Raw genomic sequence first — 18,277 nt, 5'->3', positions numbered from 1 at the left:
AATTGATGTTAGCTTCTTTAGAGAGTAAGGTAAATCCTGTCTAACAATGCATCATGATGTATAAAAATGAAGTGGATTTTCCTGTAATACATATTTGTTTTGTATGCGTAATATTCAGACTGAATTTTTACTTCAGTGAACAAGATTACTCCAACCAAACCAATGTTTTTGTGGTTTGTTTTTTATTTTTTTTCCCCCCAAAAATAATAGATTTCTCTGTCCATGACACACTGTTAAGAGACTGAAATTTGACAGAAGGTAGGATAAGGATTCTCTGTATGAATGACAAACTGGAAAATGTTTTTAAGCAGGCTTGAGGAGTCCTGTGTTATGAATGGCTTCATGCTCCGTTATCAGCTTTCAGTGTGTGCAGTTTGGTGCTTTTTTTTTTTTTTTTTTTTTTTTTATAAAAAAAGAAGCTCCTCAGAGTTTTTGTCTGTATCTGAATGGCAGCAATGGACTGCATAAAAGAGACTTGGACAGATTGCAGAAAGCTTCCGTATGAAGGTTTAATTGTTAAGGCTGAGCTTCAAGTTACATTTAATTTCAGTTTTGTATGTACATACAGTGTTTTGAATGAATTTTAAAAAATAACCATATAGAAATATTTTTGAGTTCATAATTTCATTCTAAACAATGAAATCAAACTTATAAATGAGTGCCATATTTTAAGTCAGTGAAAATGTACTCTCAAGATGAAAATACGCTAATGGAAATGCTGCTTGTGTAAAATGTTCCTTGAAATAATTAACAACTTGGTTGCTGAAATGGTCTAAAGTGATAAAACCAGAAGGATATACTACCTTTCCTTAAAAATCTATCCTTGATAAAAATAGCATTGTCCCTTAATGTTCCTGTGGTCACTCTGTAATTTCATTCCCAAAGGGAGCTGGTGCAGCTCCTGTGCAAAGTGTGGCGTTTCCGCTTGGGCTGAAGAGGAACTATCGTTCACTGTTACTAATAGTAAGGCTTAGATACTATCTTCAGTTCAGCCTCCAGAAAATGAAAGTTTTAGGAAGGAATGCGTCTTTAGGTTGGCTCGGTGCCAGTGCTGGCCAAATTCCAGGCTGGACAGATATATCCTGCCTCTGTCAAGTTCCTCTTGCAATGTTGGTTGCTCATGGGTAAGCGGGTTCAGGGTAATGTCTCTGCTGAGTGGGTGGGAGTTGAAGGGTCTGGGCTCTCTTCTCTCACATCCTGGACCTTCTCTGTGTTACATCCCTAGATAAGCTCTTGAAAGAGAATAGGCGAGCAGGAAAATGAACAGAAATCCTTGGAATGGCTAGTGCCTTTAAAGAAGCGTATTTACAATGTATGAAATGTGTAGTTTGAACCATCTGTAGGATGGGCTCTGAAACTCGTCTCGTGTCCAAGAGAGGGAAATACTCTTGGCAGAGACGTGCGTTTGAAGAAATTCAGAGGAGCCCCATGGAAGCTTCCTGCTATCTACTTGTTTGGGTGGGATGGTGTGACAGCTCTGTACTTGTCATTTTACTTGGGACTCTGTGCTTACTCCCTTGCTTCAACAGTAAGATTTGAAAAGCAGATAAAATACCCATATCCCACTTCTGTGTACTCTGCAGGTTTCCATGGGATTTCAGGTCTTAATAGTGATTTTGGCAAGGCTGTGTGTGCAGCATTTCAGAGAGTGACCTGCAATATGTGCGTTTCCATCTCCAGATGCTGAGGAACTGATTACTTACAAAGAATGTGAAGCAGTTCGGTGAATACGTGGACTCATACTTTTGTAAAAATCTGTACTGTTTATTGGTATCTTTAGGTTAACTTCTTAAATCTGGAGTTTTTAGGGTTTTAATCTTTCTGTTGCAAATGTAATAAGCTTTATTAAAATTTCACACATAATCCTGTACAAATTTACTGGCACAAGCTGTCTTTATTGACTTGGATAGTTTTTTTTTAATATGAATTTGATATGAAACACAGAACAATTTTACCTAGCTGACTGTTGTTCTCTGAGCATTCATTTTCCAGATAGTAAGAAGAAAAAGGCAAGGAGGTTTTGCAAAGACTTTGGTTCATCTCTTTCACCCCTGCAGGCTTTTTGCACAGCCCTGAAGGCATGTGTTTAGTGAAGATGATGCTAAGTTTTTCTTTCAAAGGAAAGACAGAATGAAGCATCAGCAAATGTACATAACAACCTCTGACCTAATTCTGTAGGCACTGCTGTCATGAAAATAATTTACTTGGCATGGAGACTTGCAGATATTTCTCAGGAATGGTGATTCGTAAACCTCTCAATAATATTGCTATCAGATGAAACTATCCGCTGTTTCCACGTCACATGCAGATAAGATTCATTAGTGTTTGTATATTAAAAATAAAAGGTTGAGCACAGGAGATGGGATTTCTTTCAGGTATACTTCAGCGCTTATAAATGTTAGCATCCATCAGCAGCCTTTATTCCCTGGCAGTTTTTCTAGGCAACACTCCTTAATAATTGAAATCTTTTGATTAACAATATTTCCTGGTAGCTGCACAATTCAGATCAATATTTTTTTTTTTTTTTGGTAATTTGCGGTATGCTGGCGTTACCAATCTTCCTGTTTGAAGAGGAGGACTGCGTGCTTCGCATGCTTGAGTTGCTGCAGGCATCTGCAGCTGGCTGTTGCCAGGTAGAAGAGAGAGGACTTGACTGACCCGTGCACGGACCAAGCACGACTGCCCTGCCTGCTCACAAGGCTCTTTGCTGACTGAAAACAGTTGTGTTTGGGTTTTTCTTTTTTAACCTCTGCTCAGGAATCTGCTTATTCTAATATATAAAATACTTCTGCTATCGGGCTTCAGTGTGAGACTTTGAGTTATTTGAAAATAGTTTTAGTGCTTGTTTCGTGCAATTCTATCCCTGGCTGCACACGTGTGTGTATATATATATGTGTGTGTGTGTGTGCACGCGGGCACTCGAGTGTGCACTGAATCATAAGCCTTGGTTCTGGTGTTGGTATGAAATGTTCTACTTAGAGCTGCTGGAAAAGTGTTTCCGTGTTCCTGAAGTGAAGTGCTTTCCCCCTAGACGTGCAATGGTGTGACGGCACGTGGAGCGCCGGCACAGGCAGATGTGAAAATGGTTCTGGGATGTGCCAGGAGGAGGGAGTTTGGGGGAACCCTGGCAGTGCTACCAGCAACCTTTTGCCTAACAGATGTGGTTGCTCTCTGCTGCTTTTATGGCTGTGTTAACTGAAGTTGCTAAGCTTTGGCAGTTTCTCAGTAGTTTGCCTTGCAACTTAAGATTATGATGTACTTTAATGTGAAGTCATGATCGTGCAGAGCTTAAATGGTGAGAACGTTTTGCAGTTAGGTCTTTAAAAATATACTATGTATGTGCTGCCTTGTGTGCCGTAAAGCAAGCTGTTTTAAGTTCCTGCTGTTTTAGATGTTGGAACTCAGCTCACTCAAAACAGCTAGATTTTTAGTAAGCGTTTCAGGTGATGATGTTTTAAAAAAAGTCTAGCATAGATAAAACATTTGTTTTTAAAAGACAAGATGACAGAATACAATAAACAGTTACAGAAATACCGCTGATAATGAAGGAGCAGAGCTAAAAGACCGGGTCCGTAGCAGGGCCTCTTGCTCTCCGTACAGCTGGGTACGTAACTGCTCCAGTGCCTCTTCCTCTTGCCTTCCCTGGCAGTTTTCCTCCTGGATTCAGGGTGTGCTGTTTCTCACTTCGCTTTAAATAATGAAGCGATAGACATGTAGCCCTGAGCTCCAGATAGTGTTACAGATACCTGAACAAAGATCTGTTCAGAAAGAAGTACCTGTTTAAGAATGTAGCAAAACTCGTCAGTAACAAGCATATCAAAGACTCTGTAAACACAAATTAAAAAAAAAAAACGGGGGGTGAAGTGGGTCAGATGCATGACATAACTTTGAGATAAGCTGTTGATAAGCTGCCACTGCGGCTTATGTCTTTGAAACAGTTATAAGAGGGTGGCTGATGCAGAAGGAGCCTGGGGTTGCTCCGTGGTTGAGGTCTGAGCTGTGGTGTCACGGTGAGTCGTCCTCTGGAGAGCCTTGGACGAGGTGCGCTTTGGCTGACGGCAGGAGCTTTTCAACATGTTCCTTAAAATGCGGAGGCAGTTGATGAACTGGAAAATCTTTCTACCTCGTTATAGCTTGAGCTAGGACAAATAAAATAATTGTGCCTTCTGGGGTTGGGCTGAGATGGAAGGTGCAGCGAGAAAATTTCCTTTAACATAGGAGTCAGTGATGCTCATTTTCTTTTTCTTTCTGAATGAGTTGAATATGCATTTGGCTTATACATGTTTCTCGTGGAGTCTCACAACCTGCACAGAGATTTGAGCGCCTTTGGGCTCAGTTTGCCCACAAATGACAAGCAGTGAGCCTCTACGTGGCCAGTGGCAATGGGGGCAGAGCAGACAAAAACTGTGTGCCGGCTGGATACAGAGGGTGCTGTAGCAGCGTTAATGGCTAAAAGAAAAAGTGAAAATCCCAGCTCTGCCTTTACCTTACAGCTGAGAACCTTTCCCCTGAGGCTGCTGGATGGTCATCTCAGCCTGTCCATAGGATTATGGAGTAGCTGGTTCTGATTTTACCTCTTCTACTTATGTAAAACAAACTTCAGCTCTAGGCTCGTGTTCAGTTCCTGAAGTTTAGATCTTGCTATCTAAATTAGACCTGCCCAGGGTGTTTGAGAGGTCAGTGCACTTAGAGACTGCAGTGGAAACTTGTTTGGAGAGAACTGGGGAGAGCTGGAACAATGTCAGATTGTGCTGGGAAAAGCTGCTTTTTGTGGGATGTCTTCAAGGAGCAATTACAAAAATAACACTCGCTGTCAGCTGATAGCGCAGAGTAGTGAGTGGATAATAAATACAAAAATCTGTTTTGTGTTCCAGCATCTCAAGATGTAAGGCTTTTTTTTTTATTAGAAGTTTGCATGAGGAATGGTAATTTAAAACAGCCAGTCTTCCGAGCAGCTGGTAGCTACATTTTAAATTTTGATGTTGATGCATTGGAGATCTGTTTTTAAAGGAAAAAAAAAAAATGTATTTTTTACAACCATAGAAAAACTTCTGATCTGTCAGAAGGGTTTGCAGGCATCTAGATCTTTCTCTTTCTCCCCTTCTTATGGCTGCGTGATAGGGAAGGTGGTGTGATTTGTGTTCAGAACGTTTTAAGGCTATCTGCTGAAATCCCATTGAGCTGAGAGATGCTGTTCCAGGACTTACTGGGAACAAACACGAGGTTAAACACTACAGCTTTCCCTCCTTCTCAGAGAAGTGTTGTTTTCACATGTTGTGTGACGTGAACTTTTTTCCTTAACTGGCAAATGACCCATTAAATTGTTTCATATAAGGAGTTACACCTTGCAGTAAATTTAAACTCAATTTTAGTCCACTCAACATTGTGATTTTGCCTCGCAAACCATGGACTAGATCAATTTTTGACTAATTGCGTTTATCATCCTGAAGTTAGATTTGGCAGGCATCATCTGTAACCTACCACCATGAAAAACTATTTCCAACATGTTCTTCATTAAAATTTTGCTACAATTTTTGCTATTACTGGAATATTACAGTTTTCTGATGAAGAATTAAAAAAATTGCAATGAAAATTGACTGTCAATAGTTCTGTATTAAAATCCCTTGAAGTACTAAGGTATGCAAGTTGTTCTGATTTATATGTGTGTCTGTTTAGCAGTGCACAAATAGAAAATATCAGTTCTTCCCTTGCTAAGCTTGCTGAGAGGTATGCAACCCAAACTGACAATAGGATGAAAAGTATTTGTTTTTAAACGTCAGTTGAATGAAAGCAGAACTGATGTTTCCCCTGTATTTCAGGGGATATTTTCATATATCTTAATTCCAAACTGCTCTTTGTTTTATTAGAGAAAGAATCTAGTTTCAGCTTGAAAAAATACCGTGTCACATTCATATACAATGTGTTTAAATCAGATGGATCTTGGAAACTCTTACTAGTACGTCACACAAACTAGCTTACTTTCAGTGTTGCATATCATGAAATATGATCTACCCATCAAGAGGCTATGTGTGCTGACCCCGCGAAAGGTAAAACCGGGAAACAAAAAATAATGCAGTATTCAGTTTAAGCTGCTGTGGAAATTTGAGCAGGGAGCGTGTTCTGAGGAATTAATTTTGGGTAAAGGCTAATCTGCTACCTACCTCTGCTCCTGCTAGCAGCCCTAAGCAGGATCCTGATGTAGGTAGCGTGAAATGCTGTCTGGAGGGAACCGGAGACCCTCTCCTTTAGCTGTACAAGGGACCCGATAAAAGTAAATGTCTGTACCTGCAATTAATCTATACGAATACCTACGATTAATTGCATAATAAGTTATCTGCTCTGTTGGCTTGCGTCTTTTACTCTGGGCCATTAACAAAGAGGGCGGGATTTAATCGTGCAAATAACAGAGGAGCTTGTTCCTAGAAAATATATTTCTGTTGTTACCGCTGAAGAGCAGAATTACAGAGAAGCAGTTTCAGGTTGGTTGGCTGTAAGTGTACTTGAGAAACAACACCGCATTTTTGAGAGCTCGTGTGTCCTTGGTAAAAATTTGTATTCTGCTTGGTCAGAATAAAATGTTCATGTCTCCCTATCTGGAGCAAGCCGAGAATTTGCATCATTCAGCAATGTTAATATTTTGAAATATAGAAAAAGATACGGAAAAATTACCTCTCAGTATCTTTTCAGGAAGCTGATAGCATCACAAATTCCTGTGTGGAAGTCCCATTCGCTCGGTATTTCCTCTTTCCAGCAGCCAGCAAGAGAAAACGCAGATCATGGCAATCCTGTTGCTTCATGCCAGCAAGCATATGATGCCATGGCAAGGAAGGAGCCCAAGAGGACAAAATCCCTCTAGGGTACACCCCTCATACACCCAGGCATTTTGCATGCTGTTTTTGTGCCCCAGCAGCTGCCATCCAGGGCACTGTCCGTGCATCACGCAGGAGGTGAACACCTCCCCACAGGAGGGAGAGTCTGGGTGCAGGCAGATGCCCATCTTTTGCAAACTGCCTTGTTCAGTGCTGGCCTTTCTGTAACAAACCTCTCCCATAACGAGCCAGGGCTATGTTACCCAGACTGAATTTTGGCTTGGTTGTGCCCCTTCTCCACAGGATGCTGAACTGGTGTGCCTGGGACACGCAGCAAGCCCCTGACGGATGGCTTCCTGCGTGCCTGCCACAGCAGCGTTGTCCCCAGAGCTGTCGGAGTCCAGCGTGCCTGGGCCGTTGTGCCTGTGGGGACCCGGCTGGGCCACAGCCGTGGTGCATGCTCCGTGTCCCAGGTCAAACCCGACTCCCGAGTTGGGGCGGCTGGTGGGGAAGGGCTGTACAGGAGAAGGAGATGTGAGCAGAAGGATGGAGTGAATTAGGAGCATCCAGGGACGAGGGAAAGCGATCAGCTTTGAAGTTCAGAATATGTACCGATGCTCTGCTCAAAACAGTGCCAGTACTGTGATCGGCAGTCCTGGCAGCGTGCTGCAGCGCAGTGGGCATCCACCTTTGGTGTCAGCTTCTGCCAGGAGACCCCAGTAAGCTGCTGTCAGTGGTGCAGTGGGACCCCAAAGCGGACACTGTTGCTCCCTGTGGCAGTGGGGAGACCTCTGCAATGCTGGGATCTGCATAGTGCTGTACGCCGAGGTGGGTGCGATGTGCTCGGCTCCTTCCTGGGCCTTGGACTCTTCCAAAGAGAAGAGGCGCCGTCCACCTCGGGCACGTGTTCCCACTGGAAAACAAAAGAAGTAAGGCCAGCAACAGAGGGAGGGAGTAAAAAAAAAAAAAAAATTAAAAGGCTGGAGTGACTTCAGAAAAAAAGATATGTAGAGGAAAGGGAATGGCAAATGCTGCTGGTTAATTGAAGCTGTCCTTGTACAGAGAATCAATCTCCCTTTTCAGCAAGCAGGAAGAGAAAAGAAAGCTGCTTGATACATCTTGTGATGAAGGAATTAAGCCATGCATCTATGAAACTCGCAGGAAGAGAAGGAAACCAGAGCTCATTCAGTCAAAGCAGAAGCCTCATCCGGAGAAGAAAGAGTTCACTTGAAGATAATTTTCTTGATTAGCAAGAATTACCATTCCAAAACATTTGTTTTTTCAGTAATTGTTTCACCTGACATTTTGCCACTGTGTGTGTGTATATATATGTGTATATACATACACATAAAAATAAATTAGAAAAAATAGAGTATTCATTTGTGCTGTTTGTTTATACATGTGATAGGGGAATAGTTTCTGTCGTGCTGTTGTAGCTTGGGAGTGATCCATGGATGGGGTTTTCTGGGGAGTGGCACTTACCCATGAAGAACTGGCACGGCTCTGCTGTCATCCTGCACGCAGGCAATGCCCTTCACCGGCCAGGAGACATTGTTTTCCTGAAAATATATGTAGATTAATAATTTGGGGCTTCCTCTTACGTCCGGAGGGAATGGGATTTCATTCTGACCTCAACGCCTGGCTGCGGTTTGTTTGTGAACATCTGGGAGCTCCAGGCATGGGAGAATTGGCGCCTGTGCTTAAAACCTGCTGATAGCTGTTGCTTGTTTAGCTGTTGTGTGAGTGTGTGAACGTGGAGCTGCTTGTTTGAGTAAAGCAAACAGTGAAGTATATATAGAAATTAAGCTTCGGTGCTGAGACTCTGTTAATTTTTCACAAATAAGAGTGTTCCGCTCAAGCGGTGTGATGGGGTATTTCTTGTTGATGTTCCAGTTACACTCATTTTCTGAACTGTTGTTGTAAGGGCTAATATTAAGTATATTAAGTACAATTTTGTGTGAATACCAGAGTGTCTGTGATGGAAATGTTTTACTGGACCATATACTTAACAAGTTATCAATTCACCTGCTATTAAAACCTAACCTACTATGAAAACCTATAAGTGGTTTTAGGATAGCGGTGTTACCCGGCAATGCTTCTGAAAAGCTTAACAACTAACTGCCTGTCTCTGATCTACTAAGGAGAATGGGATCAGACAGCAGTGTCCTGAGTTGAAACAAATAGGCTTCATAGAAAACTTTAAATACAACAAGCGTTTTGCATTTTTTTCTTGGTTTATGTAGAGGTGTTTACATTCCCTGCAAGAGTGAAATGCATTTAACCAACAACGTGTCTCTTCTCTCTTAGATTACAGAAGTTTGTGGAGCCAAGCGTGTGGGTTATTTTGGTCCTGCTCAATTTTATATTGCTTTGAAGTTAATTGCGGCAGCGCAGTCGGGGTTCCCAGTACGGATTGAGAGCATTAAGAATGGTAAGTGGCAAATTTTGCTTGCGGCACTGCGCGTTTGTTTTTCACTTTCTTTAATGCTTGTCAGCTCTCCGTGGTGGTAAACTTTTCTTCTAACGTGTCTATGAAACAATTGTATTTTGAGGAGCAGAGAAGGAGTAGAAAGTGATGTTACATTCTCTAAGCGACTGGTAGAAAATTGCGGTGAATTACACATATGGCAAAGCTGTGATGATGTCCCCCTCTGGAAAAGGCGTTACCAAAGGAATGGCAGGAGTGACAGCTGATCAGTGCTAGGGATGCGTTTCTCTCTCACCTTCAGCTTCTAATCTTGACAGCTGTGCAGAGTGGGAGCCGATAGCTGCTTCGGGTGGAGGCACGTTGTGGGGGGCATGGGCAGGTCAGGGGTTCCCCTGTGCAGGGCAGCTTGCAACACTCGTCTGTTTTAGCAAATAATCCTGCTGAAATAAATGGGTAATGGTGACTAAATCACAATGCTTTCTATCAGTAGCTATGAAAATGTGTATTAAATGTAATTTAAACCAGCTTTGTTCTTCCCAGTGAATTGACAGTAATATTAAATGTACCATTTTTGATGGAGAAAAATGCTTCTTAAAAGAGGCTTATCAGACTCAAGCAATGAAGAGAGAAAGCAGGTCCCTTTTAGCTGCAAAACCTTGATAGCAACTAAATGGAAGAAATTTGATGTTCTTGCCTTGGTGATGCATGCTCTGCCTCAGCCGGGCTCAGTCTTCAAAAGATGTGGCTTTTCACTTGGGCTTGAGCCTGAGCAGATTTGAACCCTTAGCTCTCGTATCCCAGGCAGGCGTTCGAGCCGTGCCGTGAGGCTGTCCGCTGGCCTAGAGCACTTGCCACTGTCCTGCTGAAGGCAGCCACGCAACCAGCCACGAGGTCAGAGGGGAGGTAGGAAAGGGAGGACCTACCCATAGCCTCCAGTCCGGTCACTGCTCCCAGCAGAGTTTCTGCTCTGCTGTTCCTGCTGAGGGCAACAAAATGTAAAATTCACCGATGTTACAAGGCACAGGGAAGGGGGTTCCCAGGTCTGCCCCATCCTGGGGAGGGAAAGCCAGGCTGGGAAGCACATGCAGACCTGTGTGAGCTGAGCTCCCGCAGTGCAGAGCTCCTGACCAAGTGGAGGGGATCGGATGCAGCTGGCACGGTTCAGTTTGGTGCCTCACTGGTGTGGGAGTTTAAACTAGGGGTGAAGTGGGGCAGCCTGGATTTGTCTGACAATTTTCCTTACAGACCGCTTGCATGTGCTCTCTTGTATTGCTGTCCTTTTAAAGGATGTTAATTTGTAGAAAAAAAAAAAAAAAAGAACAACAAAACCCAACAAGCTAAATTAGAAACGTGTACTAAGTGAGATTTACTGTGTGTTTGACTAGTCCAACATCGGCAAATAATCCACAAATCTGAGTGAAGAAGGGTACTTGTGATCCTTGTATTGATATCCTATTTACTTACTGACACGCTTCCAGTGCTAATTACATTTTCTCTTGAAATGTAGGAGTGCCTTTAGAGTGAGGTGAGTAACATGTACCAAACTCCAATTGATTTCTTTTTCTTCCTGGTAGTAGCTGTAGGTGTAAATTATTATAGAGGTGATGTATGGCTTTGCTCAGTTTTGAGCATTCTGTTAATTTTAATTTATTGATATTTCAGGGTGACTGTGCACAAAAATAAATGGTGTTTCTTCAAAATAATAATGAATTATCTTAAAGAGTGACAAAACGTCGCTCTTCTGCTCTGCAGAGCAGATGCAGCATGGGACCTTTTAACACTGTTGCCTCACCAGGCCTTGGTGTGATCTCTGAACCTTAAGATTTTTAATTTGCTCCTTTTATGATGGCAGCATTGAGGATACTGTGATCCTGACTGATTAATTCATCAGTCCCACAGTTCCTGTGGGAAACTATTCTTTTCATTACAGACAACATTTTGAAGGCAGGAAATGAGTTTGCCACTTGCTTTAATAACATGCACAAGGCTTATTTCTTTCTCTTTGCATGGAGAGATTATATATTAAGCTAGTGAATGTAGCTGTGTGTAACATTCACATTTCTATTAAGACATAAAATAATCACAGGAGTTCTACACTCATGAACTTTACAAAATATAAATAGTACTCTTTTATAGATAAACTTCATTGGTTTTACAAGACGATACTACTTAAAATACTTTTAATGTTCTGTAGTCTCAATTGAATTTTTCTCTCTTTTAATGAAGAATTGCCTCTGCCACGGTTTATGGCGCTGAAAAATGACAGTTACGGGACTCCAGCAGAACTCCATGGAGTTAAATTTCAGGTTCCACATGCAACTTTGGAAAAAAATTCCTACAAAAGAACAGATGAAGGGGACAAACAGGTAACAGGCTTGTCTCCTTCAGACCAATATGTCATTATACATCCTGCTTTTGGGTCCAGTCCTGTAAATTATTACACTCATGTGGGTTTACTTTTGCAGTATTAGACAGGAGATAACTCCTGACATGCAAATAATCCTCATCAGGGCTGTGCTCTGATTTTGGTGCATCTCAGTTGCATCCCTGAAGGGAATTTCTCTATATGAGCTTGTATAAAGCTGCCAACTGTGTCATACTTTGTATAAATTCTTTCCATATTGTCCTCCTACTTAGTTCAGTGGTGTTTCTTGGAGAGAACTAGGGGAGGAGCAGCAAATAGAAGTCTGTCTGTGAAACAGGCAGGAAAGCGACCCATTTCTTATAGCCAGTATGATCCTTAGTCACTACAGAAATATTCAATTGGAGAAGAGGTGTTGAATCGTGAGCTACTATTTCTGGGTGGGATAAGGCCACCAGATTTTCTTCCATTTTAATCTCCCCCAGGAGAACTCCATAAGAAATCTGCTTTTCTTTTGTCCTCAGTGAAACATCATCCCAGCGTCTGTTGTTCTGAGTTGCCAATTTAATGAAGCTGTCTAAGGGAGATTTGTATTACCTGTATTTAGAGGAGAGTTGGGAGCACTTAGTCAGATACAAGTGACTTCACAGCGTACCCTTGATGTGTATAATTTTCCCCAGGCCTGACACCTTCTCTTGTACCGTATCAGGTCATGTTGTAAATGCGTGGTGGCAGGCACTTTGTCTTTCCGTAACATGCACACGAATTTATCACACGGTGCATTGGCGTGAGTAACAATGTTCCCAGCCTGAGGTCAACCAACAGGAATGAGCCCATGACAAGATACCTGGGTGGAATTGTGTGTACTGACACTGAAGCAGAACACTGCCCTCAAACCCCTGGCTCCATCCAGGTTATCTGTGTTGTATTTTCCTTTTTATACAGTAAACTGTTTCAGGATCACATCCTCTTCTTAAATAATCTGTAAGTCAAGGTAAAGAGAACGCTGTAGGATAGATACCCATTAACACCTACAAATCCACAGAGTGCTTAAAATACCAATTGGGAGATTTATTTTAATTTTTTTCCAAGTGTTTTCTATGAAGAATCCTCTCCCACAAAGAATGCACTCATCCTCACTAAATGTGTTATGTAAATTCAAAGATACCCACTCACATTGAGCATTCTATGTATACTTCTTCAGGCGTCTTTTGGAAGTAAAATACCTTAAGCTGCTTGTTGTAAAGTTTTGCTATGGCATTGCCATGCTTTACCCTTAGAAGGCTCAATACTAATTTCCGTCTTTACCAACTCTTGTTTTTTAAGGAGCTTTGTCTTGGTAATAAAGGGCCTCAGGGAACTACAACATTTGCCTTTTCTTTGTCCATCGTGCTGTACATGTTCAGATCACCGTGCAGGATTACTTGGTTGTTTTGCTGTCTTCACAGAATTCCATTTTGTGTTTGTGTGTTTTTGAAATAGGAACCCAAGTCTCCACCAATGTCTCCAATCTGCTCACCTCCTGCTTCTCCATCTACCTACCAGAGAATACCCTTAAGTTATGGATATGGTAAATCAAGAAGTGGGCTGGAACAGCAGCATGGAGGTAGGATAAAAACTGGGGTGTGCACACTGTATTAATTTTTTTTTTTTTTTTTCTCCGAAGCATCCAAATTTCAAATGCATCTGACAATCAGCTTAATGATTTTAACATATAACTAGATCTCTATTTTGGAAAATGATTCAGTCATCTGATTCTGTTTTGATTGTTCAATCCTCTTTGCTTTCTGGTAAATTAGTTAGATTTATGTGTCAGTGCTCCCAGATAAATGTAATGCCTAATCTCTGACAAGACTATGTGCAGTATATCCCAGTGACAAAGTGTTTGTATTTTCAGAGTGCGTGATGCTTTTGGTTTCATTAGAGGGGAAGAAAAGCTCACTCCTGATTTCAGTAGCTGCTATATTAGTTTTCACGTTGGCAGTGAACCTTCCTTTGCAGGAAAAGATAATAATCTCTCTGGTTTCTTAATGGAAATAACAATAAGATATGAATATAAAAACCGTCACACGATGGAACTTAGGCAAAACAGTCAAAAATAAGGGACTACATACGTGCTCTGTCCTTGATCTCTCTGGCATTAGAGTAGGTGGCAAAAGATTCTGATTTTAGTAAGAGGATAGTGGGGCAGAAGACGGTTTAAGCTTCTGTTAAGACTGAGGTTCCTGATGTTCTCTTAATTGCAATGTCTACTGACCTAGATGGTGGCAACAGCAGACACTGATGTCTGCCATCCCTCCTGCTTTCAGTTAGTGTGTGTGCAATGAGTGAGGAGCGGAGAGTGCTAGTCCTTTAGCTGCCCTCCTCGTGTACAAATGAGTGAAAAAAACAGAGCTATTGCAACATTTTGAAACTACTACAGCCATGATAAGTACGTGTTCGACACTATCAGGTGGGGTCCACCTGAAAAATCATACCAGTACTGAGTCACAGGCATTCATTCATTTGCTGGTGAGGTAGTCTGCTTTTTGTTCAGAAATGGGATTTTTACCCACACCACCCTTGGCATAACTGATTAAAACAGTGATGGTTGACTTCTGAAATGAGCAATGGTGGTGAGGTTGTCTTTGGGTCGGACGTGTGCTCTGCTTCAGCTGAATTTGGTTGCAATCATAACTTCAGTGAAATTCCTCATGGAGTTAGTGGCTGTGCAAGTGAGTAGAGGCAGCAGCCTCTAATCCAACTGTCAACTACTTCCAAAATTAGTTGTTCAACTGCTTGAATTTTTAAGATGATAAAATCCTAGAGGTGTAGAACGCTACGGTTATCTTCCAGGTAGGGTATTTCCCTTATTTTCCAGAAAGGGAATGTCTCCTATTTTTATCGCACTGGGGTACTTCAGCTGAACCTGTTCTCAGTGGCAGTAGGCGAGTAATGTTGTACGGCCAATGCTCTGCCAAGTGCTAGGCTCGGTGACCTGCTGGCTCTTCCTGGCCTTTAAAATTAGGACCTTTCCCAGTTTTCTGGAGAGCACTTGAAAGGGTGAGTCTGGAAGCCACCGTGTTGGTGGAGGCCCAGGAGGTGCTAGCACCACCGTGCTGACCTTGGTGGGCCGGACCCTGAAACTGGGCAGTGTGTCCTCAAGGGCAGCACTTCACACGACAACTCTGACTATGTGTTGTTTTTTTTTTTTTTTTTTTGGATAGTTTTGGAAGTTTTTCTTGGTAGCAGAGACACAGCAGTGTGGCCGTGTGCCTAAATCTTCTCGCCAAGGGCATCTGTATGTTCCCTGAGTTCCTTCCTGTGTTTTTTCTGTAATTATAAGTTACTTACACAGGAATAAAAGTAGGTACCAACATACTATAAGACCACTCACGAAAGCAACAGGTTTAGGGATATAATCTTTAAGGTCTTCCTGAGCTCAAAATTTTTAAGATTTATTGGTCTCAATTTCGTCAAGAGTCTCTTAACTTCTGTCTGTCTAATGGAGAGTGACTTTGTAGTGGTACGCTTTAAATAGGCTGGCAGCAGAAGTTCTCAGCTCTGTCAGAGTTTGCAAGTGAGTTGCCTCTGTGTTTGCATACTTCACCTATTTTTAAAACATTGTTCTTAAACGTGCTGTTACGTCACTGCTTACTATGTTTGCTGCAGTGGAACATAAGTGACTTATTTTAGCAAAAGAAGTAATTGTACTTTTATTTACTCCAACTAATGCAAAGTGGTGAGTCATGTATGTTGATCTTCAAGAGAAATTAGGGAAAGGGGAAGAAGAGTGTATGGAAAATTAGTGATTTACCTTTTGATACCGTTGTCAAAGCATATTTTTTTTGTGGCTCAGTTGAATTATTTCTTCTTATTTGTAATGCATTCTTTTACTGTATATGGCTATAAGTGTATAAAATGTTAAATATATAAACAGGCTGTGTAAATATATAATTCAATATAATGAACAATGATTTCTGTTATCTAGTAATATATAAGTGACAGTTTCTCTCAGTAATGTCTGAAGAAGAATGTTGTAATGTGAAAGACAAGTATGTCGCTGGAATCTTGTTGCAGAAGACAAAATAGAGTTTGACACTGTGATACAGAGTTCACAAGCTAGATTCTTGACCTTGCAGTATTTAATGATTTCCTTTAGCCTAGTAGAATCTTTTGTATTACCTTTTCATTTATACACTTTATTTTAAATGTCTGTAGCTCCTTATGAAGTCAGACACTCTACTCACCAGCAAGATGGACCATCATCAGGGAATTATGGAGCCAAACCCGCACTCGCCTGTTCAACTCTTAATCGGGTAATGAATTGCCTGTTTTTCTTTAGTACTACTACTACTAAAACAATAGAGAAATTAAAAAAAGAAAAAAGATAGAAGAATTCTCACTTCAAAAGTAAAAAGTCTTCTCCATGGTGTTTTTAGACTAGAGACTGAAGCACATTTTTTTTAGTATACGAAAAAGAAAAACAAAAGTGATGGGAAGGAGAAAGTAAAATAAATAATTCAGTTAATTAAATTGCTGAATCTAAGTAGAATGAGAAGCACCGAATAACATAGATTGGAAAACTAGACTGAGAATCTTCAGTTCAACAGTAAAAAAAAAAAAAAAAAAAATTGAGGTTATCTGAGCAAAAGATTTCATTTAAAATACGAGATTTCACAGGGATTCCTACTTGATTTAGAATGCCATCTGTAATACATGCGCAGAATTTATGGCCTAATATTCTGAGGATTCCGTTTTTCACCCAAAACGGTTAAATCACATCTCAAACAGAATAAATGAATTTCTGGATATTTGTTTGCTTTTATGGGATGGGTCCTGTGTTTCCCTGCTGATTGCAAAAGCACATCTTGCTTGTTCCAGTATGCCTGCTGTGCATTTATTATGCAAACAGGTAGTTTGCCCTAAGGAAGGACAAAGCTTTCCTAGGGGAGAGCTTTTCCTAAATAAGTAGTGCTCAGAGATTCTGTACCTTTTCCTGAGTGCTTAGTACCCCGTACCCATAATAAAATGTCACCTGAGCCTCAGGAAAAGATCTACAGGTAATGTTGCATAATTTGTGCTGACTTGAAATGAAATTGGGTGCATTTATGCAGCACTTTGAAATGAAAATTAATTTACAGCTTTATGATGTTGCCTGTTTTGGACATCTTTTGATGTATTTCAGCGCTGGTGGTTTGTGTTTGATTTTTAGGAAATGGATGGGTATGTCAGAGAAAGGGTTGCAGAGCTGGTTGGAGACTGGTTATTGTTCATTCTTGTCCTCTCTCTTTAGAAGTGGTATCATTCAGGCCTAAAGCATCTGAAGTACTAAGTCATTCCATTTTAACAAAGACAGTAAACATACCAGCAGCCCCCTTCTAAACACCACCGCCCAACCTACCAAACATACAGACCTCCCTTAAACAAGTCAATCAGAAATCAAAGACATAAATGAATAAAAAGTCATTGTCCTCTTCCAGAATATTCTTTTTCCTGAAGAATAATTTTTACCTAATCTGTGAGAAGTGACGGGAGGTTGAGGAGGTCTCTAGGGGTTTGCATGTGTCCCTGGCTCGGCGTAATGCATGCTAGGCTGCCTCGGAAGGGAGGGTCTGGAAGCGGTTTAGCTCTCTAGTTACAGCATCACTCCTAGACTAAATACGTAGCTTCTTACCAGAGCTCAATTTTCATGCACTGTGCTGCACAAATACAGCTTTGAGTCTTTCACTGGTTCCATACATTTCAGGTGTATAGTGTGCAGTTCAGGGTTGTAATGCATGGCAGCCAAAATGAAGCCCCAGATGAATCCAGAGGTAGTAAGGTATGACTTGGACTTTCCTTTTTGCAGTCAGCAGTACTAAGATTTCCTCTTTCTTTTGGCTTCAGTCGTGTAAACTTCCTTTAGCTGCCTGGGTAAAGATACCTAATATCAGCCTCAGCTTTAACGGGTAAGCTGTGGCATGGTAATCAGGGTGGCCATTTCTGCTTCTCATCTTTTAAAAATACTGTCTGCTAATAGAAGAGAGTGAATCTGGTTTCTTGAGGTTCCCAGTGCCCTTCTGGGCTACTGTCTGCAGCTGGTGCCAGTGTCCCCCCACTTCAGTCTCTTTCAGTGGAGCGGGAGCAGCTGGACAGCAGCGCCCACTACTCGGATGATCCTTGGAGGATAACGGACGAGCAGCGAGACTACTACATCAATCAGTTCAGGTCCCTGCAGCCCGATCTGAACTCCTTTATTTCAGGTAACTTTGCCAAACACTATGCGTGTCGAGTAGAGGGACCGGGCTGAGAGGTGTGAAGTGTTAAGTAGATAAATGTTTTTGTTTTTTTTTTTTTTTTTTTTTTTTTTTTCCTCTGGAGTGAGTTTGTGAGAAAGAGTTGATTGCATTTTCTTTTTAAAGGCAGACGGCTCAAGAGCAAACCAATACTGTGGGCATGATGTTTTTTCCTGAATATCCCGATTTTAGGAAAAGAATTGCATCTAAGGGAAAAGTGTTGTAATTCAGTAAAAATTAAAATGAGCTTCCGTTCTGAGGGACTGTATTTGTGTATCACACCTGCAGTGTATATAGAGCTGAAAAAACCCTTAGGCTTGTGCTTGCTTTCCTAGCAGAAATTTGGCAACATCCATGTGGTGAAAATGAAGCACACAGTTAACTGTCCTGTGTGGTCAAGCCTGCGTGTTTATGGCTCTGA

The 18,277-nt window shown here is 41.4% G+C and overlaps 1 protein-coding gene across 1 annotated transcript in view; it reads left to right on the top strand.

Annotated features, from left to right (window-relative positions):
* Positions 1-18,277, top strand: part of REPS2 (RALBP1 associated Eps domain containing 2) — a 102,434-nt gene that overhangs the window by 25,871 nt on the left and 58,286 nt on the right. Inside the window, exons 2-6 of the mRNA XM_086753861.1 lie at positions 9,117-9,240; positions 11,464-11,603; positions 13,082-13,205; positions 15,800-15,897; positions 17,685-17,823. Coding sequence (XP_086609987.1) covers positions 9,117-9,240; positions 11,464-11,603; positions 13,082-13,205; positions 15,800-15,897; positions 17,685-17,823 — 625 coding nt within the window. The remainder of the gene's footprint in view (positions 1-9,116; positions 9,241-11,463; positions 11,604-13,081; positions 13,206-15,799; positions 15,898-17,684; positions 17,824-18,277) is intronic.

Source organism: Chlamydotis macqueenii, chromosome 1, assembly GCF_036417535.1.
Source record: "Chlamydotis macqueenii isolate bChlMac1 chromosome 1, bChlMac1.mat, whole genome shotgun sequence".
Classification (NCBI taxonomy): Eukaryota; Metazoa; Chordata; class Aves; order Otidiformes; family Otididae; genus Chlamydotis; species Chlamydotis macqueenii.
Note: the sequence above shows the minus strand (reverse complement) of the source record. Positions and strands in the feature narration are given on the sequence as shown.